The sequence below is a fragment of the Talpa occidentalis genome, unplaced genomic scaffold (assembly GCF_014898055.3).
Source record: "Talpa occidentalis isolate TD23 unplaced genomic scaffold, MPIMG_talOcc4v2.1 talOcc4.16, whole genome shotgun sequence".
Taxonomy (NCBI): Eukaryota; Metazoa; Chordata; class Mammalia; order Eulipotyphla; family Talpidae; genus Talpa; species Talpa occidentalis.
The window spans coordinates 18,594,348-18,620,861 of record NW_023601653.1 but is presented as its reverse complement, the minus strand read 5'-3'; the positions used below and the strand labels follow the sequence as shown (position 1 = coordinate 18,620,861).

The 26,514-nt window shown below is 39.8% G+C and overlaps 2 protein-coding genes across 6 annotated transcripts in view; one reads left to right on the top strand and one right to left on the bottom strand.

Moving 5' to 3' along the window:
* Positions 1 to 9,398, bottom strand: part of EEA1 (early endosome antigen 1) — a 419,318-nt gene extending 409,920 nt beyond the window's left edge. Inside the window, exons 1-2 of one of the 3 annotated variants that reach the window (XM_054696139.1) lie at positions 9,380 to 9,398; positions 1,017 to 1,151 (exon numbers count right to left, since the gene is read on the bottom strand). In XM_054696139.1, the coding sequence (XP_054552114.1) occupies positions 1,017 to 1,045 (29 nt within the window). In that variant the 5' untranslated portion in view covers positions 1,046 to 1,151; positions 9,380 to 9,398. Of the gene's footprint in view, positions 1 to 1,016; positions 1,152 to 7,544; positions 7,747 to 9,379 lie in introns of those variants that run through there. The other 2 variants (XM_054696138.1, XM_054696141.1) reach the window with 2 other exon arrangements.
* Positions 7,998 to 20,911, top strand: NUDT4 (nudix hydrolase 4). 3 transcript variants are annotated; one of them, XM_037513878.2, is made up of 5 exons: positions 7,998 to 8,463; positions 17,739 to 17,849; positions 18,879 to 18,923; positions 19,958 to 20,045; positions 20,266 to 20,911. In XM_037513878.2, the coding sequence occupies exons 1-5, from the start codon at positions 8,365 to 8,367 to the stop codon at positions 20,466 to 20,468; spliced, it is 546 nt and encodes a 181-aa protein (XP_037369775.1). In that variant the 5' UTR covers positions 7,998 to 8,364; the 3' UTR covers positions 20,469 to 20,911. The 3 variants fall into 3 exon arrangements, with proteins under 3 accessions (XP_037369775.1, XP_037369776.1, XP_037369777.1); XM_037513879.1 differs by having other exon boundaries at positions 8,177 to 8,463; positions 19,961 to 20,045; XM_037513880.2 differs by lacking the exon at positions 7,998 to 8,463 and adding an exon at positions 9,547 to 9,825.
* The last annotated feature ends 5,603 nt before the right edge of the window (positions 20,912 to 26,514 follow it).

Below are 26,514 nucleotides of genomic sequence, written 5' to 3'. Positions count from 1 at the left end.
TTGGTTCTCTAAGCAAAGAGCTACAGACCTTAGATGTTTTCCTAAGTCATCTCACTGACACAATAAAAGACACCCCTATCTCTCTCAACACTCACAAAATGTCAAGGGTTTTGGAAGCTGTGAGTCAAGAACTGTGTGTGAAGACCAAATGTGTATGAGAAATACATCTTGGTTATGTGAATGACCAAATATTTGTCTTATAAATCATAATATCCACAACTCTATCCAAAATAAATATTAACTACATTTCTAATTCTTCTATTATGATCTTTAGATAATTTTAACTGAATTGTGTTTACTTTTTACACTTAAAAACCAAACTTGGTAACAAAATGTTGCCTTATTTTCTAAACTATGCATTGTTTTTGACTGCTGTGTCATAATCTTTGCTGTGGCTATATTATAATTTATATAACTATCTCTCCACACTTAGGCTTCATGTAACACTTTAGAATATTAAGACAGAATTTAACCTTTTTTAAAAGCTCTCAATACTAGCAATGAGTAAATGAGAACTCTTCAAAAGAAGGTATGGGCTGCAGTAGGAGAAAAGTTTAGGAGGCATTTCAGTTATTGGTTTCCTTTTCCTGAGGAAAACAAGTGCAGTAAATATTACTGAATTAGGAACAAAAACATGAAATACTCTAAAATTTCCTCAAGAATAATGTATTTCTTAAGCCTCTATGGACTGGCGGGACTAGTTCTATGGAGGCTTTGAGGCAAGTGAGGAATGTTGAATAAGGAGCACAAATGTATGAGAGGTGGTATAAAGACATGAAGTTGTAAGGGAATAGAGAAAACACAGACTGTTATGTCACACCTGGCAGCCTTCCTTATACTGCTGCCTTTGAGGGCCATTGTACTGACTGATAAGCTTGCCACAAATACTTAAATCTCAGTGGAACACTTTCTTAAACAAAGAACTTTAACAACCTTTTGTTAACAGCAATCTCGTACCTCCCCTAAGTATCGTTCCACCAAATCATTCATCTTTTCCCATGCCCTTTAGACTTTACCAGCAAGTAAGTAGGTGGCCAGATGTCATTTCACGGAGTCCTAGTAGCTGGTGTCCCTACCGTGGGAGTGCTCTTAAGGTGATACATGATCTAGAGTCTTCCTAAAATCCAATTTCCTTGGACTTCAGTGGCAATCTGGGGTAAACAAAATGCAATGTGTCAGTACACATTTGATTTCCATAAATTGATTATTTTTCTTAGAAAAATATCTTTAAAATTTGAATTTGTTCCACATTTTGCCAGAATTTCCAATCATTTATCATCACAAAAGCCTGAGAGACAAGTGGGATAGGCATTATTATCTCCATCAGAGAAAAGAAAACAGAGTAAAAGTACTGCCTGGTAAACTTAATATAGCATATACAGATATTGATTTATCATGATGTATATTTAAAAACTATATACAATGTTATAAACCAATTTACTTCAATGAAAATTTTTTAAAATAAAAATTTAAATGCTGCCACCAGAACCCAGATGTCTAGTGTATTTTGCCTGTTGTGACTTCACAAAATACACTGTCGCAGGGGCCTGCCTGGACATTGCTAGAGAACCTGTGGAGACAGGACTTGTGCACTTCTGTGATCAAATCTCTCACAGCAGTTTGTACTTCGGTCTCATACCTAGCACATAAACCCTGAGTATATTCCTCAAGCATACATTGATATACTGTTTTTAAAACATCTCCAAGTCCTTGCAAATGAGGATTTTAAAAATTCCTATCTAATTAACCTATATAAAAGTAGGAATCAAAGATAATTTTAGCATTCATTCTTCCACATACCTAAAAGGGATAAAGACAAATTTTTATGTCCAGAAATATATTGGGAAAACTATGGTTGAGATTTAAATAGCAAACCAAATTAGAAAATGTAAATGTATCTCTGAAATGCAGAAAAATCTACACTACTGTGGTTTAAATTAAATAAATGAAAATTTATCTTCACAATATCAAACTCTGTCAACTAAAGTAAAACAATACTTTTTCTTAATGACTGGAAATATAATGGCTCAGCCTAAACAATTCATCAGTATAAAATGCATCCATGCGTGAATGTTTCCCTTTTTAAATAATGTGACTTCTCAGTAAAGCTGGATTGTAAAAGACTATTAGAAAACATACAACACAAATAGAACACATCTTCTACATATCATATTTTAATGTATTATAGATTTCCATTTTTTTTTAGATTTTCTTTTTAAAACTGAAAAGAAAAGTGATATTGAAAGCTACTTGCTGCAGAGCAATTTCCAAGAGCCCTCAGCTAGACTCTGAATGTGGTTACAATTTATGTGGATGCATTTTTAACTTATGCAAATGATAACTATATATCTTGTTTTCCTTCTTAGACTTCCTTAAAGAATTGTCTCAAGATCTATCCCTGTTGCTTTTTATTTTTAAGTCCATTTTGCTATGTATACTGCTGCCTAGCCCTCAACAGGGAGAACCTGCCTCTTTGACCTATGTATAAGGTCCCATTTCACTTCCTAACACAGAAGGAAAACTCCCCCTAAACGGCATCTGGGGGGGAAAAAAAGGCAGACACAAGTCCTTTTTTAATTCTGGACAAGTGGGGTTCTGAGTAACTATGCCAGGAGGAAAAAAAATGAGTAATAAATATCTAAGAAGTGCCTCACAGTCTAGAACCTAGAGGGAGCACAAAATATCCCCAGATTGCCAGGTCTCTATCCTCCTGGGGGCTTGTAGTCTAGTTACTAAATGAAAACCGTGTTTCACCAGGCAAGGATGACCACTGGAAACTAAATCAATCATCATTAAATTTTCACATAGAAAAGACTCAAGAAAATTTTGATTCACAGACTGTTATGTTAAAACTTCTGACATAGGTGAGCAATATTTTACATCATATATTATAAAAACATCATATAATTTCAAACTGCATTTTTGGTTATTTCAACCTTCTAGATCTTCAAACTTTTGACTGTGTACAATTTATATTCTAAGAGTGTGGAAATTTATTTCCAAGCCCCCATGAATTATGGAACATTTCTCTTTTCCCTCTCCATCTTCTCTCCAATTCTCCTAATGGCTTACACTTTTTTATTTAAACATATTTTCATTATCAGAAATTTTAAAGAAATACCCAAATAGTACAATGTATTCCTAGCACCCATATCTCAACTTCCACAATAATCCACTCATAGCCTATTTAGTTTCTTTCATACTCCTACCCATTCTCACTGTTCCAACAACCCAGATAATTTTGAAGGAAATCCCAGATGTTATATCACTTCAGCTTTGAATGTTTCAGTATATAATATATCTAAGGGGTAAAGATTCCCGTTTTCAAACATCATCACAGCTGCCAAAGTAACAATAGTTTCTTGATGTAAAATATTCCATCCAAGTTCACACCCCCTGATTGTCTTACAAAGACCTTAAGGACCTCCCTGGTGTGCAGCAGTTTGAGCGCAACACTGTGAAGCTCTCCACAACCTCTGCAGCGCCGGCTTGATTCCCGACTGGCAAGGAGAAACCCACATGGCACAGCAGACCTCTCCTGTCTCACCCGCTGCTCTCCTCAGCAGTGTTTTCGATCATCTGACTGTTCTGCTCCCCGCTCTGTCTCTAGTAAATTCTCTCACTCTCCTGTGCTTCTGGCCTGTACTCTAGTTATTGCATAAATAAATAAATCTTTTTTTAAAAAGTCCTTAAAAAATTGTGAATCTAGATCAAAATGAGGTTGCTGCATTGGACTTAGTTACCATGTCTCTTGTGGACACTGTGTTTTTCCTACCATTTATTCTGAGAAATTGTGGAGCTGTTTATGTAGCAAAAGCAACCGTTCTCAATGAAGCTCAAGATGCTGTCCTGAAGAGGTGGATGAAAACGTCAAGTCATTGCCTTTGCTGAGGAGATAAGCACTTGGCATATACCTTTCCCTCAGTGATAAAGAAGGGAAGGAAGAACTGAGCTTCTAGGCAAACATTTTTTTTAATATTTTATTTTATATAGTTCTTATTCCAGGCAAACATTTTTATTAGTCACAGAGAACTCATATAGAGATGATACTTGTGCAGCAACATGGTTTGCAATAAATTGGAATGGAAGAGAGAGAAAATGAGCTGCAAATCTGAAAACCATTTATAGCTTTATTTCAACAACAGAGAAGTTTAAAAATAGTCAACCGAGACAGGCTTCTTTTAAAACTTTGTAAATGCTGGATGATTATTTTTTAAGATTTTTAATTCAAGGCTTTACTTTATATTAAGAATTAACTTTCAAGGAAGGACTAGGGTCAAAATAAGGGCAGGGGGTGAAATTGTATGGGGAATATAACCAAAATTATAATGCATACATTGTGCAAAAATGAAAAATGATGTAAGAATTATATAAAATAAAATATTAATTTATAAAAAAAAATAATTAACTTTCAGGCTTTGCTTTCTCCATTCTAGTCTGTCCCTTTTGTAAAAGAAAAAAAAATCCTTTCTATGACATGAATTTGTAACCATGACTTCCACTTCTATTTCTCACTGTAATGGCTTCTCTTCTAGATCCTACCTTAATCTAAGTTCCTTTTTGATTTTAAAATGGAAAAGAAGCTGCTGGGTTAAAATACGACACAGATGAAAAAATTATAATTACCATGTAACAGAAGCAGAACAACCAAAAGGAGAATGCTATCCTGCATTTTTGCCTGTAAAATGGGAACAATAAATACCTCACAGGTCTACTGCTAGGATCTTTCAAATGAGATCAGCAAAAGCACCCAGCACTAGCTCACACACAGTGAAAACCAGCTGTCATTATCCTTAGAAAGAGAGAGGAAGGGATTGTCAAGATCAGTTTTACCAAAAGAGAAGGCACTTTCTTTATGGAAACATTGTAAGTCAGTTATAAGACAAGATAGGAAGCTCCCTGTCCTAAGCCCTTCTCTTCAAACTTATGGGTCATACCCTCTCCAGGATACATAGTGAAAAAGACACAAGGAAAAGAAATGCCCTGCAGAGGTCAACGTTAAACTGTTCGTTTCTCTGGAGTTTCCAATATTTGAAAATAGTACAAGAAATGACTCTGTATATGTAAGTTCTTAGTAAAACAATACTGTGGTAAGTGAACTAAACAGATTAACCTGAAATTGGACTCTGATCCCCAAGGGCATTGCGGGTGTTGCCCTGTCTTTACTGGCCTTGCAGAGGAAAAACAAGCTTGTATCTATCTCAACTGTGATATGGCTGGCTATGAACTAACTTCCACTAGTGCCTAAGTGCATTTCTGATGCATAGTTCACCTTAGTCTGTACTAAGCAGGGAGGGCTGAGCTGGGGTGTAAGTCCTAATATTGAGGACCTGACATAGGAACTGATAAACAAGATGGTATTTGTAATTTGTTCTTTCTCCAGTCTCTCATCTTAGTCATACCAATTTCCTTTTTCCTTAGGACTTTATCAAATAATTGCAAAAATCTAATTAATGAATGAGCTTTAAAAAGGGGAAGATGGTTACTCATCCTATCAAAGCATTCTTCTGCTTAAGTCAATAACTTCTGTAGACCCCAAACAAAAGCAATCCTTTATTCCAACCACAAGCTGGTTTATTCAGAATGAAACGACAGAAGAGAGGGCAGGCTGGTGGGTAGTTGGTGGTGAGACACACATGCACTTCACAGGTCCAAGACTAACAATCCCTACACAATCGCTAGGGGACCACCCCCTCAGTTCCACAGGAGGGGAAAACAGCATTATTTCTCATGAGAGATGCAAGGCATGTTATGTCCTGTAGTTTGTGGTTTATGTCTGTGTAGACGCTCTCCTTCTAACCTCCTGACCTCATTTGAATAGGGTTCTAAATATTCATGTTCACACAGCTTACTCTTCTTTAAACGCTTCATAGTTTTAAAGCACTTTCAGTTTCATTGTGATCACTTAGTTCATTTGAAAGTTGAGAAAAAGCTATATATAGCGGTTGGGACATTTGAGACTTGAACTCAATTCCCCCTTCTGTGAGTTGGTTTACAGGCATCTTGCTCTTTACTCCTCAGTTAATTCTGATTCATGCCTCACCTCAAGTAATTACTAAAAGGGAAAGGCTTGAAAGAACTAGTGTTTATTATAATAATATAACAATATGATACATAATAATAACATATAAATCAACTAGTGTTTATTGAATACCAACTTGAAGTCAGATCTTTGAGCAGTTTTAAGCAGAGGGAAGCTTATTCTTTGTCATTTAAAAAGACTAAGGTGAGAGGAATCATTTTATCAATTTGAATTAATTATCTGAAAATACTATTCACTACTAGTAATATTCACCACTAGCTAGGAGCCCCCTCGCTAAATATTTTCTGCCCAATTTGTAAATCTGGAAGTAAACTTCAAGTGGCTTTTAAAAGAAAGCTGAGACTTTGAACATGTCTCTCTGCACAGACCTGATAAGATTCCCAATTGTGCTAAGTCTCTTTTCTTAAATCACGTATTTAATACGAACTCATCTACAAACTTGCATCTGCTGGGTTCTGGGAGTAAGAAGCTGAGTAAGATACACCAGTACCAAACAACAAAGAAGTCAGTCTAGAACTGGAAGACTAATGCTCTGGGCTCTCCAAGGACCCCAGATCTGAATGGTCAAGCTTCAGGGCCATCAGGCCAGAGGTGGAATCCAGCTCCCCCAGACTCCAGTTCCAGCCACATTGGCCTTTTTCTCTCATTTCCTGAACTCTCCTCCCTCCTGTCCACACTGGCCATTGCACATGTACCAGTTCCCTCAGCCTCGAAAGTTCACCAGCTCCCCATCTAACGAGTTCCTCCTCCTCTTCCTTCAACCCTCAGCTCAGCCCTGCGGAGCCTCCAGCCCCACACAGCCCCCAAGCCCTTTCTGACTTGCAGATCTGATCAAATCTCCCTCCAAAGCCCTCTACCACCTTAGGCCCTATCACACCCGTACTTTTACAAGGATAGGTATGATTGCTTAATATTTGACAGTCTGCTTTCAGGTGCTTAAGTTCCTGGAAGGGCAGGAGCCGGTTTAGATGCCAGTGCCTGGCACACAGTAGGCCTTCCAGGAAAGAATAACAAATGGTCTGAAGTTTGACCTAAGCAACCCGGGCCTCTGTGGAGGGAGCAGGAGGGAGTGGCAGAGGGCTTCTTCCCAACTTCCAGAACACCAGGCCTCCTGCAAGGACACTCTGAGAGGTATCTGTCCCAAGTCTCTGAGAAACAGTGAGCTCCAGTGAGCAGAAACTCCCACAGGGTGGCGTTTCCAATATATTTAGTATCGGGGGCCCAGCCCCTAGCTATCCGGCTACTCAGCACGCGATACATAAGACAAACACCCCATAAAAATCAGCCATTGCCAGTATTAACGAATATCCTGGGGGGCGTGAAGGGGGGCTGTTAGCCACGGTTTCAAAGGTAAAGCTTCGGGCGACCCTGGGAAGAATACAAGTACCTGCCCCCCAACCCATACACTCCCTCACCCCAAGATTTACACAAAAAGGAAATCAGCTTTCTCCCTTTCTTGTGGAAAACAAACGTAAACTAAGAAAACCCTCTTGGTCTTCACCTTTCTAGGCCTTCTCTCCTCGCGCTACAGGGGCGAACTCTGGAAGCGTCTAGAAAGGGGCACAGCAAGGCCTCCGGCCCTTCCCGACCCCAGGGCAACTTCGCTGGGGCCGTGAGCAGTTACACCTCCCCTGCCGGGGCTGGCCTTTTAAAGGCTCAAGGGGAACGTCGCGGGATTTACAGACAGGACAAGAGCGACGTCTCCCCTCTCCCCGGGCGCGTAGTGCGCGCGTTTCTCCCGCGCCCGCTGAGGGACCAGCGCCCCCGCCCGCGGCACGCATCCGCCAGGCGGCAGAAGCCCGACTCCCGCCACCTCGGCCCCGCCGCGCAGGCGCAGTGGCGCGCTGGGCGGGGCGCGCCGGGGGCGGGGCTTCAGGGCCCCTTAAATACGGGCGGAGGGGGCGGTACGGGGCCGCCGCGGCGCTGCCTGCCCAGTCGGCGCGAGTTCCCGCAACTGTCTCCGCGCGGCGCGAGCCTCCAGCCTTGCTCTTCCCACCCCCGGCGTGGCGGCGGCGGCTGAGGCGAGCGGGCGGCGGGCTCCATGGAGAGCGGCGGACGCCCGGGCAGAGGCGGCGCTTCCTCCCCGGCATCCGGGCTCCAGTGACCCGCGCTCGCGCCTCGTCCCTCGGCGGAGCGGGCGCCGGCCCCGGCCCTGACCGGCCTCGCCGCCCTCCCCGCGCAGCCGCCTCGGCCCCGGCGCCCCTGCGCCCCGACTCGCCCTCGCCCCCACACCCCGGCGGGGTGGCGGCGGCCGGCCCCCGCGGCGGCGGCAGCAGCAGCAGCAGCAGCAGCAGCAGCAGCAGGAGCAGGAACCCGCCTCTATGATGAAGTTCAAGCCCAACCAGACGCGGACGTACGACCGCGAGGGCTTCAAGAAGCGGGCGGCGTGCCTGTGCTTCCGGAGCGAGCTGGAGGACGAGGTGAGCGCCCCGCGGGGTCCCGGGCGGGCCGGGGCGGGGGGCGGGGGGCCGGCTTGGGGGGCGCCTGGGCCTGGCGGGTCGCCCGCCGAGCCTGCGTGTGGCCCCGGGGCCGGCGGAGATGAGCGCCCCCCTCCTTCCTCCCGCCGGCCTGGCCCGAGTTGCTGGAGGAGACAAAGGGGCGCGCCCAGCCCCCCGTTCTCCGGCTCGGCTGTCCGAGGACCGCGGGCCGAGGCGCCCCTGGAACCCCCGGTCCCCCCCACCCCCCCACCCCCGGCCGCGCAGGTCGCGCCTAGCGGAGTCACCATCTTAAAGCCGAGCCAGCCTCGAGTTGTGATAAGGGGGTGGAAATGGCGTGAGGGTTGCTTTGCTGCCCAAGCCTCCCTCTCTCTGCCTCTGTTCCGTGTTCCTTCCATGTTGCTGCAGTTTGCGGTTGAAGAGGAAATCCAGGCATGCCCGCCGAGTCGCCAGGCGCTGCGCTTTCCAATCTGATCCCATTTGGGGGAGTTCTGGCAGTCCCAGGCCTGGGTGGGTCTTGTCACTCACAAGCACGCGGCATAATTACACGTGATTTAAGGGAGGGGGCAGGTTGCTCTCTTTTTTAAAGTTTTTTCTTGGGGGGGGGGGACTGCGGGATGATGGTTAGTGGGGGATATAATGCCAGGAGGGAGCAGATGGGCTCGAGGTGGACAAAACTGCCATTTTCAGGGTTCTCTCTAAGCTGTGAACATAGTGACCCGCGCAGCTTTGCTTTGCTAGTTTTGCTTAACATATGGACAGGAGCCTTTCTTGTTGGAAGAGGCAGCAGTCAGGCTTCTGTCATTTACTGCACCGCGTGGGATATGAGAGTGAGGCCCCTGAGGTTTCCCTGGAGAGGGGTTTTTACTTGTTTCAGTTAATTTAGTTAAAACTGGCTCACTTTTAAATTTGCTTCGGGCAATAGCAGTTGGTAGTTGCTACAGATCTTTAACCTGGCCACTTCTGAAATGATTAGGTGGGGGTGGGGGAATTAACATTCTAGAGTTCTGCTTCCATCACCAGCTATGCCCAATAAAATACCAGGCCATAGCTGGCGATGGAATTTAATGGGTTCCTGATTTGCTAGTCCTGGTAGTTAGGATGAGTATTGACATAGTTACACTCACTCCGTGACTCTGCTAACAAAAGTCAAAGTGCTTCAAAACAGATCTCTTTATACTCAGGTTTTGATTTTTGTTTTTTGAAGAAGAAACCTATACGTTTAGTGTGATCAGTGCTTAGTTGGGTTGCCTTTGAGGGCTGAAATCTAAATTCTGAAGGAATTTTCAGAGTTGTGCAGTGTGAGGCAGAGGCGCTTACTGAGAGCAAGCAGTACACTAGAAAGAGGTAGGTTTTTAACATTTACAGAGTCGCCGGCAACCATTAAGTGCATTCTGTTTTTAAAGTTTCGAAGGTCCTTGAGAGAAGGGCCACATTAGGACACAGAAAACTTTGATATGAAAGAATCTTGATCAAAATTGATCAAGATAGTTCTGATTTGCTTTGTGTAATCTTGATCTTATTTGAGTGCTTAAGATATATCAGGTGTTGCCTAAAGACCTTTAGGTTACATTTAATCCTTTTAGTGCTAGTATTCCCAGTTTATAGGTGAGGAGGAAGCTACAGAGGATAAGTATGTAACCAAAATGACATAATTACAAGTGGGAGAGTGGGAATTGAGGATCCAGCCCTGCTTCTGATGCTGGGCTCTTGGCAAGGGGCCTAGCCCTTAGCAATTGGGTACTGGCTGGTTGCTGAATGTGTGAGATTTGTGATACTGAGCTTGGAAACCTTTCTGAAAGTGGTGACTTTGAAGTCTTGCCATAACATGAACTTGGAAGCCAGCTTTGTAACAATATATAAGTTCCCAGGAGAAAATGGAAATGGAAAGAAATTGAAATGATTGGCATTTTGTGAATGTGCAAGCAACGTCTGAGGAGAGCATCAGAAATTACATTTCCAAATGAATGAGCTACTACTTGCTTGGAAATTGTTTCTACTGTAATAAATGCTCAATTCCTAGTCTCTAGTTGAGTCAAGCGACTAGTGGGTTGAGAAACTAAGTGAAGATAGTTTCTTAGAGAATATGCTCTGAGAGAAGACTCTGGAATTCCCTAAGTAAAATGTACAGCCAACTTTAACATCTGGCGTAGCTCTTTAGGGACTTTCATTTCTGTAATTGTGTATATATTTGGGGCCCTATTATATGATAATTACAGGATAAATGCTATTAGTTTTGCTGTTTGCCAATAAATTTGTTGCTACTCTGTTGAAAATATAGTGCTAGCCTTCCAAGGATAGGCTACAAATCAAACTGAGCCCACATCACTTTAGCATTAGCTAAAGAGAAATGAGGATAAGGTGAAATAAAATGATTGCTGTTTGACCCCAGAAAGCTATGTAGTGCTCTATCTGGCTCTCCCTGGACTGAAGGAGTTCTCAGTAGCCCTTACTTTAGAACAGGTTATTCTAGTAAAGGCATTTCTAACAATAGTATATGCTTTGGGGGGGTAGTTTTATATTTTTTCCAGTTTTGTCTCTTTCTGTCCTGTGAGTTAAATAAGAAGAAATCAGGCAGCAGAAGTAACTTATCCCAAGGTCACAGAAGCAGACAGGTTGCTTTGAACCTAGGGCTTTTATTTCTAAATCTCATGTCCATTTGATCTTCCTTCCATCTAGTTCTTTTTGTGGGGAACCACCCTTACTTTTGGCAATTGGCGTTCCAGACAAGACCACAGATACAGTGCCATAGAGGAAGTGGGATACCGTGCTTAAATGGTGACATTCACAACAGGTCACCAAAAACAGATTCCATTGAGCTTACTTAGAGATATGACAGTTTGAACAAGGATACAAAGATGAAAAGGGTCAGCTCCTAAGTAACATTCTGTAGCAGGAGGTCAGAGGAATGGCTGGTATAAAGGGAAGTGAAGTAATGTAAAGTGCCATCCGGTGGTTTAGAGCCAGTGTGAGTCATTTCAAGTTGGATTTCAGTGAGTGGGAAAGGAAGGACCAAATACCACAGATCAGAGCAATACTTGGGACCATTTTGGCTGCAGCTTAGGATAGGCTAGAACAAATACTGGTCTAAAACCAGAGCACTTTAAATGTAAGGCTAAGAAATTGGTATATAAAGGAACTTAGACTTGGTGGAAAAACAATCACAAAAATCTATAAAACGGGCCTCCCCGGTGGCGCAGCGGTTGAGCGCTGGGTTGCGAAGCTGCCCGCGGCCTCTGCGGCGCCGGTTCGATCCCCGGCTGCTCCCCGGCCACCGGCGGAGGATCCCACATGGCGCGCAGACCTCTCCTGCCGCCCGCTGCTCCCCTCAGCAGTGTACTTCGGTCCTTCTGCCTGCTCTGCTCCCCGCTCTGGCTCTGGTGAATTCTCTCACCCTCCCGCGCTTCTGACTGTACCCAGTGCATGTATAAACAAAACAAACAAACAAACAAAATAAATAAATAAAACATGCCTCTATAAAAAAAAAAAATAAAAAAAAAATCTATAAAACTCTAAGACTTGAGTCTACAAAACAATCCTAAGAAATAGCAGTACAGTTAAATCTCCACTAGCATTTTTATGCTTAGAATCACCAGGCGGTCCACTTTGGGGGCTCATACTTGCTGAGATTCAAGTCCTTGAAGATACTTGTTTCTTATGGAGACGTATCAAAATTAAACAACTGTCCCAAGGTCATCCTTTCTAAACCTAGGGAAATGTCACCAGCGTCTTCAGCTGTGCTACAGCAATCCCAGCTCTAAAGAATGGCTTTGTGGGCTACTAAGTCAGCCACTTTCTTCAAGGGAAAGCACTTCTGTATTGTTTTTTTCCCCTTAGTGTCTTGGTACTCCACAAGGTTTTCTCTAATAGTGTAAAAACTTACCCTATCACTTCAAAAAAATGGCATACTGGGAGAAAACATCATGACCAATCCAATCTACCATTATGGACATATTGGTTCCATAATCTAATTTGGTTGGCACATTTTCACAGCATGAACTGTTACTTCTGATTCTCCTGTAGCATGGTACCTCTGTGGTCCAAAAGTATTACTGATTTGCTTAATGATAGATGAAAGTAACTGGTTAGTATATATAACCACCATTGTTGTAACTTAGACGTTTTTAAAAATCACAAGTGCATAGTGGGTGTTCCTAGTATACTGTTAGCCTGGTTTTGGTTAAATGACTATGAAAAATTAAGTATGGTAGAGGTAATTTTAATCATTCATGCTATCCTGACTCTTGATAACGTGGGAGGAGAAAAGACAAACCCCAAACTGCTTCTAAATAGCTACAATTCACAAAACTCTTCATTTTTAGATATTGGGATCACCTAAAGATTTCTCTTAATGTTTTTGTTTTCCCAGGGAAAACCTGTGGTAATTCAAAGTCACTAGTTTTCAGAGACAGGCCATGACCACAGCAGTTCTCAGGGTAAAAAGCTGAAAGACAAAAGGGAATTTGGGGCCCTCTGGTGTAGGGGATTAACTGTCCCATGTGCCTTCAGCCTCTGAAGGCAGACCTAAAACAGCAACAGCATTTTTTGTTTACATGCTCTTATGCTCTTAGTAGTTTCCCAATGAAGAGGCCTTGTTGGGTGATAGAGGGTAGAGAGTCTATCCAATAGATCATTCCAATTCACAGTCAAAGCTTCATCATTTAAGACTCAGGACTAAAGGTAGTCAGCTTGAATTGAGGAAGAAATGTCTTCACTGCATTAGGGTTGGGGTTTGAGTGTGATTCAAGTGTAAATTCTGCAGCCTGGTTGGTTGACTGGTCCTTATATAAATCTTTCCTTTGGTCTCAGCTCTGTCTTATTTGGAAGGATTGTCTACTTCCATCTCTTTCATCTTGTCCCTTGTCATCCAGCTAGCTTCTTGGATACACCATATACCCGGAAAGATAATTGAAAAGGAATTTAAAATCTATGAATGACCATGTATGGATCTGTCAGCTGTTACTCTATCTTCTTACTGAATAAGTTTTTATAACTTTGTTACTTCAGTAATATCATTTTTAAAGTATTAATTAGCATGCTAAAGCTATATAATATAGAAGATTGAAGATGTTGTGGAAATGTTTAGGGAGATAGACATATAGAAAAATAGTGCTATGTGCTTTGCTTCTTTAGGTTTAGAGTCTTCAGATGTGTAGGAGGGATTTTAATTATCCCAGCATCTGTTTATGCCATTTCATTTTCATTTCTTCCACCCTGGCAGATCTGTGCCATAATTCTATCTACTCTTACCTAAATAAATCCCTTAGATCTTGCTCTTTGTCACCATCCCCCTAACAAATGTGACTTTGACCTCATTTGAACTCTGAATGAAGTACTGAAGATGAGTAGACAAATAGTTAATGAAACACTGGTTTTCAATTGTATACAAAGGTTCATTTTCAAAATCACCTAAGCTAGAAGCTTAGATGCCAGTCATTACCATATCACAAGTATTCATCACAAATTTAAATTGGTCCTTTTTTGAAAGGTACATTTGAAATTAATGGTTTGCTCAAATTTAAGCATTTTGGAAAATTGAGGACTCTTGCACAGTAAGTTGTTTTCAGCTAAGTCATTTGTACGATACTTACATAGATCTGTTTTCATGAGGCTTTCTAAAATGTAATATATGAAGGGAGATGTTAAACCATGCGGGGGTCCCTGATCACTGGCTTTTGGAAGAGCAGCTTATTTGTTTTAAGAAAAGCAGGCACAGGCTATTCTAAAGGGTTTTTCTACATTATTAACCTTACGTAATTTAGCTCGGAAAGGCTATCTTGGAGAATTGGGAACATAATAGTCATTGACCTAGATAAGTGACACTGAATTTCATTTTTTCAGGACTCAGATTTATAAATATCAATGGTTTTGAAACTGCTCTTTACTCAACAGGGCAGTACTTAAGCCACCTTCCTGTCCGATTAGGAAGGTAATCAAGGAAGTTGCTTAGAGAGCATAAAATTGAGTAGTAAGAATTTCATCCAGGTAATAGAAACCAGATTATCCTCAATCTACAGTAGTGCTTATAAAAAGAGACCTCTAATTCCACAGGTGAGGCAGGTTACCATCTATTTTTTCCTTTGATACAAGATAATGCTTTTGTACCTTAAACATAACGATTGGGGGCCTCCCCTGGTGGCGCAGGCGGTTGAGCGCAGCGCTATGAAGCTGTCTGCAGCCTGGGCAGCGCCAGTTCGATCCCGGCGAGGGTCCCACATGGTGCAGCAGACCTCTCCTGTCTCGCCTGCTGCTCCCCTCAGCTGTATATTTCATCAGTCTACCTGCTCTGTTCCTCACTCTGTCTATGGTGAATCCTCTCAGCCTCACGCGCATCTGGCCTGTACCCCGGTTCTTGTATAAATAAATAAATCTTAAAAAAAAATAACGATTTTTTTTTATGTTTGTTTTAACGTAACAGTTTGTGTTCATTTGCTGGTTTCAGTCTGAGGCCACAATGTCTGAATACCATAGATCCGAATACCACAGATCCGTGGTAAGCATTCTTTTTGAACCAAACACAAAGGTGAAATCTGATTTGCAATTTTCACCTTGTTTAAAGTAGAATTCAAGTTTACGCCATTGCAGCACTTTCTGGATTTTGAAATTCCCTTTTCACAGTCTTTTATAGTAGTCTCATCCCCACAAAAAAAAAAGATAGCAATTTTCAGTAACACGCTTTTTTAATGAATATTTGCAATCTTTTTGGTAATTCTTGGCCCGCATCATTTCACCATTAACTCTAATAAAATGATAAAACAAATGCAGCTGGCAAATTTTTGGAAGAAGCCTGGTTTCTGAAAAGCTGATGCAATTTCATTGGCGAGGATTTTGAAGAGCTAGCACTTACTGAGTGAGCGCTTACTTATACAGGATCTAAGATGTTTAATAGTCATTAACACTGAACAATTTTACAAGTATACTTTTTGAGAGGTAGATTATTAGTCCATGATTGTGCATCAAAGAATGAAACACTTCTAGGTTATGATCTTTGATACAAACACCTTCACATCCAAACTGTTAGTCATTTCTTGCCAGATTTGCTTATTCTGGCTCTTTAGTTTTTAATTTTGATACATAACTCTTTGCTAGTAACCTAAATCTTAAATTTAAGGCTCTTACTTATACAGGATCTAAGATGTTTAATAGTCATTAACACTGAACAATTTTACAAGTATACTTTTTATAGACAGGGAAATTGGTGCTTTGAGAGGTAGATTATTAGTCCATGATTGTGCATCAAAGAATGAAACACTTCTAGGTTATGATCTTTGATACAAACACCTTCACATCCAAACTGTTAGTCATTTCTTGCCAGATTTGCTTATTCTGGCTCTTTAGTTTTTAATTTTGATACATAACTCTTTGCTAGTAACCTAAATCTTAAATTTAAGGCTCTTACATTTTATTTTACCAAAATCGTTATGCTTGGACTTGGTAGTAATCTCATTAATACCTTAGTCTTTTAGCTAAGATTTAGTGAATTAATGTTAATTTACAGCATTGTCCTGGATTTGCCACTGTCCCACCAGTTACTCACATAAAGGAGCAGTGCAGTCCTCACATACCTTGAGCATTAAGTGATCCCTACTCTGTAGTGAAGGTGTGCCCACAGGCAAAGATGTGCTACCTTTTCCCCTTCAAATTGATGGAGTTAACGTGCCTGACTAGCTATTGCCTTCGATCTTAGAGTTTCAGAACTTGGGGGGAAACTGGGAATTGCTGAATGACTGTCAATACTGTCAGCCTGGAATTTCTGGACTGAGGAGGTTGAGTTCCTGTTGCTTCCCTTGAGGTGAATCCTATGCTGGTTTTGAACTAGGAAGGTCCAGCAGTTCCTCCTCCAGGAGGGAGGGAGGAAGCTAGGCAGATGGAACTAGTATAATGCAAGTCAAAAAATTATTACCTACACTGGGATTAAACTTTGCTCTGAATCGATTACTTTTTCTGGTGAGAACTGTTTACATTTATATCAAGGCAATGCACCAAGGTAATTTTGTAAACATTTGTGTTAGAGTTGGTTAAGATATCAGTTACCATCTATAAAAACCACTATTTGGTTATTTATTATAGCTTTTTTCCAAAAACTTTTAGGTGAATTTCAGTCTATCTTGGCCAAAAACTTTAATTTATAAAATAGATGTGTAGTAATTATTTGCGGTGTTATTGAAATAGTTAATCTCCAGGACATTCTTTGACAATAATTTGATTTTTTTTTTAATGTTTGCACACTTCAGGCTGTTGTAGATCACAGATTGCAGACATTTCCTGCGAAGGGCCAGATAATGTTTTAGGTTCGTATGCCGTATAGTCTCTGTTGCAACCACTCAACTCTGCTGTTGTAGCACTAAAGCAGCCATAGACATATGTAAAAAATGAGTGTGACTGAATTCTCATGAAATGTTATTTATGAACATATATGAAATTTGAATTTCATAAAAAATTTAAAATAGACGCCATTTTTAGCCCACAGCCTGTACAAGAAAAGGCAGTGGGCTATCACTTGCCAGCCCTGTTCAAGATCATAAATTATAACTTCATGTTACCAAATGGAGCAACTTTTGCTCATTTATATAGGATTGGAGTATGAAGTGTGCCTCTTTCCACCTAGTTGTTAGTGTAAAAATAAGTACTCCCTATACCAAGCTACAGCTTTACATGAATTTCCTTATTCCTTTCTCATAGCCCCTCTTATCTTTAATTATTCTTACATTTTATAGATTAATTACTATGCTAAAGCTATATAATATAGCTCTAGAAGACTGAGGATGTTGTTGAAATGTATAGGTGGCTTCATGAGTGGGGATAGGCATATCAAAAAACTGCTTTGTGCTATGGGATGAGCACCTGTGGCATCATACTTCTTTTTAGAAGAATAAAAAATCTATAACTAAAGAACCACTGATGTAATAAAGTTCAGTGCACAAAGCTCTGTGACTAGTAAACCAAGTGTCTGCTTTTATCCTTTGTTAGTATTTAAGAATAGCAGTTTTATTCTCCAGTCTGGTCATTTAAAATGACATCAGTAGGTGCAGAATGATTTAACGTGGTCATGTTACTACCTTTCTGAATTTAGAATTACACAGTATTTACAGAGGTTCTCAGCGATTCCTCTTTTCTTATAATGTGTGTGCCCTTCATAACTTTAATGAAATTTAAAATGGATTAATGTGGAGGAGACTTACAACAATGTAAAATTATGCTGTTTCTTATATCCATGGTGCTTCTTTGGCAGGGAGTAAGCAGTGATGGTTGTCTTGCAGGTGCTGCTGGTGAGCAGTAGTCGGTACCCAGACCAATGGATTGTCCCAGGAGGAGGAATGGAACCTGAGGAGGAGCCTGGTGGTGCTGCTGTGAGAGAAGTCTATGAAGAGGTGAGAGGAATATTAGTTCTCCTTTCACATTAACTGTGCTTAGGGAACTGACAAGGCAGTTTTCTGTGTGAGGGCCACAAACAGGGTACTTTGCTGCATAACACTGAAGAGCAGGTGAAAAGACAGGCAGGCCACACCAGTATTTTGCTGTTTACTTAGTTCTGCATTTTTAAACATGTGACTATATAGGTAGCATTTTGCTAAGCAGATTCATTTTCTACCTTGTAAAAATGAGCTAAATTCAATATGTCTTCCAGAATTGTATAATGTACAACTTCTGTTATCAAACTTAACTGATTGCTGAGCAATATAGAACATGATGGCTTTACCCCAGAGCAGTCTTGTTACATTGAGCAGGAACACACAGGCTTTAATCATATGCTCTAATTCTTTTTTCAAATGAGTAAGAAAGAAGCAAATTGTTTTTTGTTTGGTCTTAAAGTTTAGTAAAATATGTGTGCACACATGCACAAAAGCATACATGGCCCCTTTGTCTTCTTAACAGTTTATGAGAGAGAGAATTTGCTCTTACTCACAGGCAAAACAGCATAGATTAAGTGCCATAAAAATTTATTGAACAGCAGTGATGGCATAAATGGGAAACAGATGCTAAAGTTCTCTCAGTGGGTCTTGGTGTATAGTTGGAAAGGCTTAATAGAGACAGATCTTGAAGCATAAACGACTTCATGAGGCAAAGAAAGGAGATCAGTTCACACAGAAAAGTCTGTTTTCATTGATGGAAATTTGTCCCAAATTGGTAGAACGTCTAGTCTAGTTCAGTCCTTGCCTTTTCTTATAAAGGACAATAGATCTGATCAATAGGAAGGTGAATGTGAAACAAATTTAAGCCATGTCTTACAGCAAAGCATAGGACATGGATTTCAGCACAGCCAAAAAGAGCTCCACAGGAACAGGCTTGGTATGGGAGGGCTCCTGTGTTTAGATTCAAAAATTGAAACTTCCAGAAAATAGCTTTCAGATCAATTACATTATGAAAGGTAAAAATTTTACATTTCATCTTTTTAATAGGCTGGAGTCAAAGGAAAATTAGGCCGACTCCTGGGCATATTTGAGGTGAGTTACAAAGATAATTCTCTCTGCTGATAATAGAATTAAATATCACTGGACCAAGTAAATTATAAGTATTAGGAGGGAATGAAGTAAAGCTACTTAATTTTCATATACCATAAGTTTTATACAACATTATTACAGTAGTAATTACCTCTGTTGCAGAACAATGGAGCTGATACAGAAAGGCTTTTCTCTGGCTTGACTGTGCTGGTTGGGTTTAGATTTTCTTTTAGGAGGCACAGTATTCTTAATTTTAACTTAAGGGCTTGGGACTGCTATAGATGCTTTCTGGAAATGTACCTCTTACTTTAAATGGTAATACATAACAGTAACTTTATCCTTACAGGACTGTGTGAGGATACAAAACTTGGGATATGCAGACTACAGCCTAAAAGAATAGAATTTTCTCCAATTTAATCCCTATTACTGAAGGCAGATGGAATTTATGAAGGGAATTTGAAAGTGATAGGAATTCTATGGGAAGCAGGGAGAAGTGAGATCAAGACATGAGACCCAAGCCATTCTGAAATACATTTGAGCCCCAGATTTAGACCTACTTACATGGCATAACAGACACACTATGACTCTCCTCCAAGACACTATGGAAGGGTTAAGCTCAGTCCTTCTGGTAATGATGTGTCTTTAAGCCTTTTTACGGGAATTCAGGAAAAAACTCTATTCAGCACTTTATAGGATTGAGTTCCAGAAGATAATAATTGAAGTTGTTAAACATTGCCAGAATTCAGCACTTGCTTTACCCAGTTCAATAGCACCATCTCCTGGTTAAATCAAAAAACATGTTGAGGGTTTTCTGTTAACTCAGTTAAAGCTATCTACCATGGGAAGGGTATAGTAATAAGTGCTTTACAAACATTTACAAATACTTAAATTTCATAGATCTGAGTGGAAAATAATGTTATCTTTCCCTTTAGAAAGCATAAGAGAAAAATAGAATTGTCCACCATTCACCCTGGTGATTTCTGTGAATTTATGAACCTCAGCATGTAGATTAAAATGCTTTTCTTTTTATATTCAAGCAGAACCAAGACCGAAAGCACAGAACATATGTTTATGTTCTTACTGTCACTGAAATATTAGAGGATTGGGAAGATTCCGTTAATATAGGTAAGTTATCTTTCCTTTTAACATCTTAAATCATTGATTACTGAGAGATTATCAGTACACATATGAATTACCTTAAAACTCTTCCCCAACATGTTATCTAAGCCTTTTCTAAAAAAGTCATTGTGGGGGAGGAGCACCAGCCATCGTTATGGTTAATTATTAGTGTTGATTGTGTTGTTTTTACTACTACTCTTGTAAACAATGACGTACTATTTTCTAGGAAGGAAGAGAGAATGGTTCAAAGTAGAAGATGCCATCAAAGTTCTTCAATGTCATAAGCCTGTACATGCAGAGTATCTGGAAAAACTAAAGCTGGGTTGTTCTCCAACCAATGGAAACCCCACAGTCCCCTCCCTTCCAGATAATAACTCCTTGTTTGTAACCGCTGCACAGACCTCTGGGTTGCCATCTAGTATAAGATAGAATGAACAGGGAGGATCTCTCCTACCAAGTACAATCTCGTGGGAGAGCCTTCTTTTCCTTGGCAAACATCTGAATGACGCTTGCAAACTGTATGAATTTGCCATGCAGGGTTTTCAAACAATTTGCCTGTATTTCAGATGCTTTCAAATCTTTTTTTTTAAATAGTGTAAAATATTTTAATAAGCCAAAGCCATGTGGGATTTTTTTTAGATGCCTTAACTCTGTCCCCCTTCCCACCCCCCATGTTATTTCAGCCATCGGTTATTCGCAGCATCTTTTCAAGGTTTCTGTCTATTTGACATTCTGGTTTTTGTCAGATCAATTCGCTTGTGGGCTTATTTGCCCACTAAATTGTTTTCTTATTCACCTCATTAACATATTCAAGAAATGCTCCTGTTGTGGGAATTTATAAAATAATTCTTGGTATTAAATCCATCCATCCAGAAGTTGTTCCATGGGGTCAAAATTTTAATTTGTGAATTCCAGATTTTGGCTATTTCTGTATGACCCAATAACTCTTTCCAGACAAGTCTTAATTTTCTATTTATAGGCATCTGTCAACTGATTGTCTCAATTTTTTTAATACTCAACACCCTTTTATTAGGCGCCTTACTACAAATTTTGTCTGTTGACAAGTGATATATAATGTCACACGGTACTTGATAAGGCTATTTCCTCTATAACTCAATAGTCCTTTTAACACAGTAAAACTCTACAGTTGGTGATTTTTTTTTTAGGGGGTGGTATTATAAGCAAAATGCATGTAGTAGATATATCTTATCATGAAAACTATATTCATGGATTTTGAGTTAGCATGTTCAGTTGCCAATTCCCTCTATCCACAATCTCTCTCAGAATGTCTCATCTTTTATAGGTTTCAATAGTTACTGTTTATCACAGGCACTAAAACATACCTGAACGAAGAAAAATTTTGTCTTACACTTGACTTTATACTCACTCAAAAGCAAGAATCCCATCTAAAGCACATGCATACCTTAACTGAAACTCCCATTCTCCCCATCGAGATCAGAAATGAGGTGGGAGGAAAAACCCTTGAAAATAAAGTGGGGCTGGGGTTGTAAATACTGTGGCTGGTGAGTGTAACGTAGAAAATAAATGTAGTTATATATTCTACAAATTGTCAACCTTTTAAAAGTATAATTGCTGCTAAACGTAGAGTACTGTTACACTTAAGGAAAATTGGTGCCATTGTTTTGAAAATGAGATCTTGTGCCATAAATGCAGCTGAACTAAATATTACAGTTAGTTCACAAATTGATGGTGTCAAAGGAATGAGTAAAATAGAAAACTTTTAGCCAGTGACATTTTGTTCTAAATTATGTAATGTGATCAAACATGATCATCCAGGATTTTTATATTTTTCTTTTTACAGAGGTTATGTATTCTGGGTGTTTTTTAAAAAGAAAACATTTTAGATCCCACAAATTGACAATTTCTATCACTCTTCAATAGACTAAGATTCTTTTTTCTCAGTAAACTCTGAGGTTTCTTTAAATTATATATTTAACGCAACAGAGAAACTGGATTGTTTTTGTATATAAGACTGCGTCTGCCTAAAATGCTGTCACAAGTACTGGGGGGAGGGAGCGTTGGTTATCTTGTACATGATATTCTTAGAGGTAATGCATGAACTTATTTTATAAACTTGGACTATGTATTTTACTTGTAAAATATGTACAGTATTAATGTCAGCCATCTCTCAAAAGTGAACCTATAAATATTGTTGTATAATTTTCTTTGGTCAGAAACATACGGACTCAGTAGTGCCGCTTTGTCAGGATTTTCTTCTTTGCCATTTAGCAAACACCTTTCTTTAGTCTATGCAACTAGCAACTTCCAAAAGTAGAGGAAGGACCTCAAGATTTAATTCTATTAAGAGACTCAACAGTTGAATCTACTCCGGGATAACAAAGTATGTGCTATCTCAACTCTACCAAGTTTAGCGTGCTGGGACTGTCAGCTGTACTTTTTGTGGGTAGTCGGATAAAATTGGGTAGCTAAATTTTTCAGTCCCATATGCCTCCTAAATAAACAAACTTACAGTAAATTGACTTTCAGACACAAAGTAGTAACTATCCTGTGTGTCTATTTTTGGGTCTATTTTTAAATAGGTGAAAAATTTCCACCCAAACACATGCCATTCAATTTTCTGTCGATCACAGTTGTATAAAGCAACAAAAGCTGAAGAAGGGGGGTGGGGGGAAAGAAGGACTGTTGTATACACTTGACATTGCTTTGCATGGTCTCATTTGAGATGATTGGTGTAAGAATCTTGACTTTTTTATATATTTGAAAACATCGAATAAAAATGGAAATAAATTCTTTGTCTTTTTCCTGACATAATTGGACATTGTTGAAGTTGAAATTTTGCCTGTTGTTCTGCTTAACTTTTCTTCCACGGATGATCACATACAGTATTTTAGTAGCACATTTATGTATTTCCCATGACCTTTCCTAGTGTGATCCAATGGGTTTGGAGGAACTCTGCTCACCAGTAAGGTGTTATCGCCACTTCCCCCAACAGATAAACTTCTCATCTTAGGCACCAGTCTAGTGGTGTACTGTGTCATCTTACTGTTCTCCCTAAAAGGGTTTTGTTACAGTTCTCATTTTCAAGCTCTTACTCTGTAATTGCAGTATCTTGCCAGTACATTCTATACTGCTACCACTTTACCACAGCTCTGTTTTAAAAGAGTCACTGCTAGGCACCCTGCTCACCTGTGTTCCACCAAAATACTACTTCCCTGAGACACCAATTTCAGGATCCTCACATGAATGTCCCATTCTAATCTCATTTGGGTTTTTTTGATTGTTAAATTGGAGAAAGCCTGGCATTTTCCACTATCTTCACATAAGAATGTAAGAATTTTCTACAGGCCTCTTTAGGCAGAATTTTGTAGACAAGTGTCACAAGACTAGTTAAACAGCATTTGAGTTTACTGAAGTGATCTTAACAATGTCATGGATGGTATGTTGCCTTGTAGTTGGTTCTGCCTCAAGGTTTTGGGAGATACACAGTAATAGCTGTTTTATGCTCAGCATTGGCTGGCGCTATAACATTTCTGCCCCCAAGGAGTGTATGTATATATGCCATAGAGGTAGGTAGCGCATCAGCCAGTGTGTTTAGTAAATTCCTGAAGTGTCCTTCAAGATGTTATAGGTGTATGGGTTCTTTTTTAAATTCACACCATCTTCAAACAATTTTATGTAAAAACATGGAACTAGAGACAGGCTGATGTGATATCATCCTTGGTGCTACTAACCCTTTAATAATTTCCTGACTAGTGTCATTAGGTGAATTTTAGCAGTAACAGGAAAGGGCACCTAGGCCTAGTTTAATAAAGCAAAGATCCAAATTTACTGTGTGTCTCATGGCACCATGTCTTCTCAGAAATTAGTCTTAAATTTCTCTACTTTGAGTGATTAACAAATGATCCTAAAGTTGCTCTTCTGCATTTTTTTTAACTGACACTTCCCAAAATGTGGAATACTGTCCTCATGACATCACATTTCCTGGTTCTTAGCAAACACCAGTGCCAATATGTAAAATCTTCCTATTTTCTAAATTTTTACTCATATTTAGTCCTTAAATTAGTGAAATAAAAATGTTTTATTTGGCCATCAATGTGTATCCAAGTACCTTAAAAATAAACATGCCTTTTGATCAAGTAATTATAATAGGAATCCAACTAATCTCTAGGAATGTGGACAAAGGTTTATGTAGCAACATCAGGCAACAAAAATGTGTAGGACATGGGACTAAAACGCCCAGACCTAAATAAGCAATGGTTAACTTGTATCCCTATAATGGAATAAAAAAATTATATTCAGGCAAGGCTCTGGTCACTTAAACTAGTATAATCTTTGAGAAATCAACTGAGTAGTTACCAAAAAGTAAAATATAAATAACCCTTTCACCCAATAATTTCACTTCTGGGAAATTAGTCAAGAGAAATACTTGGACAAGTTGCACAATCTAAGTTATGTTCCAAAAATTGTATTGATTGCAGAATTTATTCTGCCATTAATTTAATGTACAAAAGGACTAAAGTCAACAGACATTTTATGCTACCAGAAAGCTATACAGCCACAGGAAGTAAGGGGCTTTCAGTAACACTGAGGAAAGCAGAACAGAGCACAGCATTACCTATTGTCACATTTTTTTTAAAGTGACATTGGTTTACAACACTATCTTCATATGTATGTTACCACACTCTACCCACCACCAAGACACTGAGTCTTGCACTAATGTCCACTGAGGCCCCTCCACACCCTTTTCTCCAAACCTCCCCTGTTCACGTCTGATAGCTTCAGTTCTGTTTTAGGGTTTGTTACTGGTTTGGTTCTATCTGAAGGTCACTTTAAAGGAGGCTGTATAGCTCTGATTTTTAAACATTGTAATTTCAAAACAAATTTGTATATCTCATACATGAAACAATTGTGTAATAGATGCTCAATCTGTACATAACTAATTAATGTATATACATCGAAAGGGAAAAATAGGGCCTCCCCTGGTGGTGCAGGTAGTTAAGCGCCACACTGTGAAGCTGTCCGCAGCATCTGCAGCACAGGTTCAATCCCGGCCAGCCGGCGAGGGTCCCACATGGCGAGCAGACCTCTCCTGTCTCCCCGCTGCTCCCCTCAGCAGTGTATTTCGTCAGTCTGCCTGTTCTGTTCCCTGCTCTGTCTCTGTTGGATCCTCTTACCCTCCCGCATATCTGGCCTGTACCCCAGTCCTTGTATAAATAAATCAATCTTTAAAAAAAAAGAAAGGGAAAAATAAAACTACATCACAAATCTTTTCGCTAATTGCTATTGGACTATAACAGTAATTTTGCTTTTTAAACAGGTGGAGGGTGGGGTAAAACTCAGCCTACAGGCAAAACCAAGCCCATGGCCTGTTTGTGTACAGCCCACAAACTTAGAATGCTTTTTTACATCTTGTTTGAAAAACCTTGGGGCATGTAAAAATTAAATTTTACCAGATCACATCATGCCCATTCATTTACAAATTGTCTAGATGCTTTCTCACTACAATGGCCGAGTAGCTGAGACAGACCTGTGGCCCACAAAACCCAACACACCTGCTTTAGAAGGAAAAAACACTGACTACAAAAAATTTGGCCCTATTCCCTTGGTTACTCAGTCCTAACACCTCATGCCAAAACTGACAGAAAATAGCACCAAGTTCAAACCTAGTGCAGCCAACCTCTGTCTTAAAGAGGCTTTTGAAAGATTGCCCTGAATACTCTTAAATTTAAACCAGAATATTTCATAAACTTGCTATGAAAATTAAATACTGGGATTAATCTAGATCTAAAATCACCCAATTTGTAAGTTATTTTAAAAGGAGTCATGTGGTAAGAGGAGGTAACATAAAGAGGAAACACTAATTATTCTAGATAGTAGGAATGAGGTTATTCTTCCCTAACTCCTATTTTTTGGTCCATAGGTATGATTAGCAGAAATGTTAAAGCTCTTTAAAGAACACCGTTAAATGCACTTTCATGGGATAACAGTCAGTTATTGCTCTGCTACAGGAGACAATAAGCAAGGTCTAAACAGTTACTATTTGCTTCTACATCAGAATCTGAACCAACCACAAGAAGTCAGTATTCAGCTCTATAATCAAGCCTACATCATATACTCGAAATGCCACACCCTCAAACACATCTGAAATCAGCTGAAAGGTGGTAAAGGTACAACTAAGGGGAAGGAAGAATTACCCAAACACTTCATGTTATGTTCTACTCTTAACAGGAATGCTTGTAATCTGATTCCCAGATCTGAGACCAATAGGAACTTGCCAGAATTGTGAGATAAGGCCATAGCAAAGTCAACTCTTAGAACAAATCTTCCCAATTCCCAGCTTCAGTAATAAATTAGTGAAGGGGTAAGGGTATAGTTAAGGAAACAGACAAAATATCACCAGTCTGGGTGGTGGATTACAGAAGTTTATTCTTTGTATTTCTTTCAAGTTCTTACATTCAACATATTTTTGCTTTTGTGATCATTGTCAGTTAAA

Bases quoted from the DNA above. Each gene is read 5' to 3' on its own strand.
- NUDT4 (XM_037513878.2), top strand. From the start codon at position 8,365: ATGATGAAGTTCAAGCCCAACCAGACGCGGACGTACGACCGCGAGGGC. The intron at 8,464-17,738 runs GTGAGCGCCCCG...GTTGTCTTGCAG, and splicing joins GGAGCGAGCTGGAGGACGAG to GTGCTGCTGGTGAGCAGTAG. The intron at 17,850-18,878 runs GTGAGAGGAATA...TCTTTTTAATAG, and splicing joins TGAGAGAAGTCTATGAAGAG to GCTGGAGTCAAAGGAAAATT.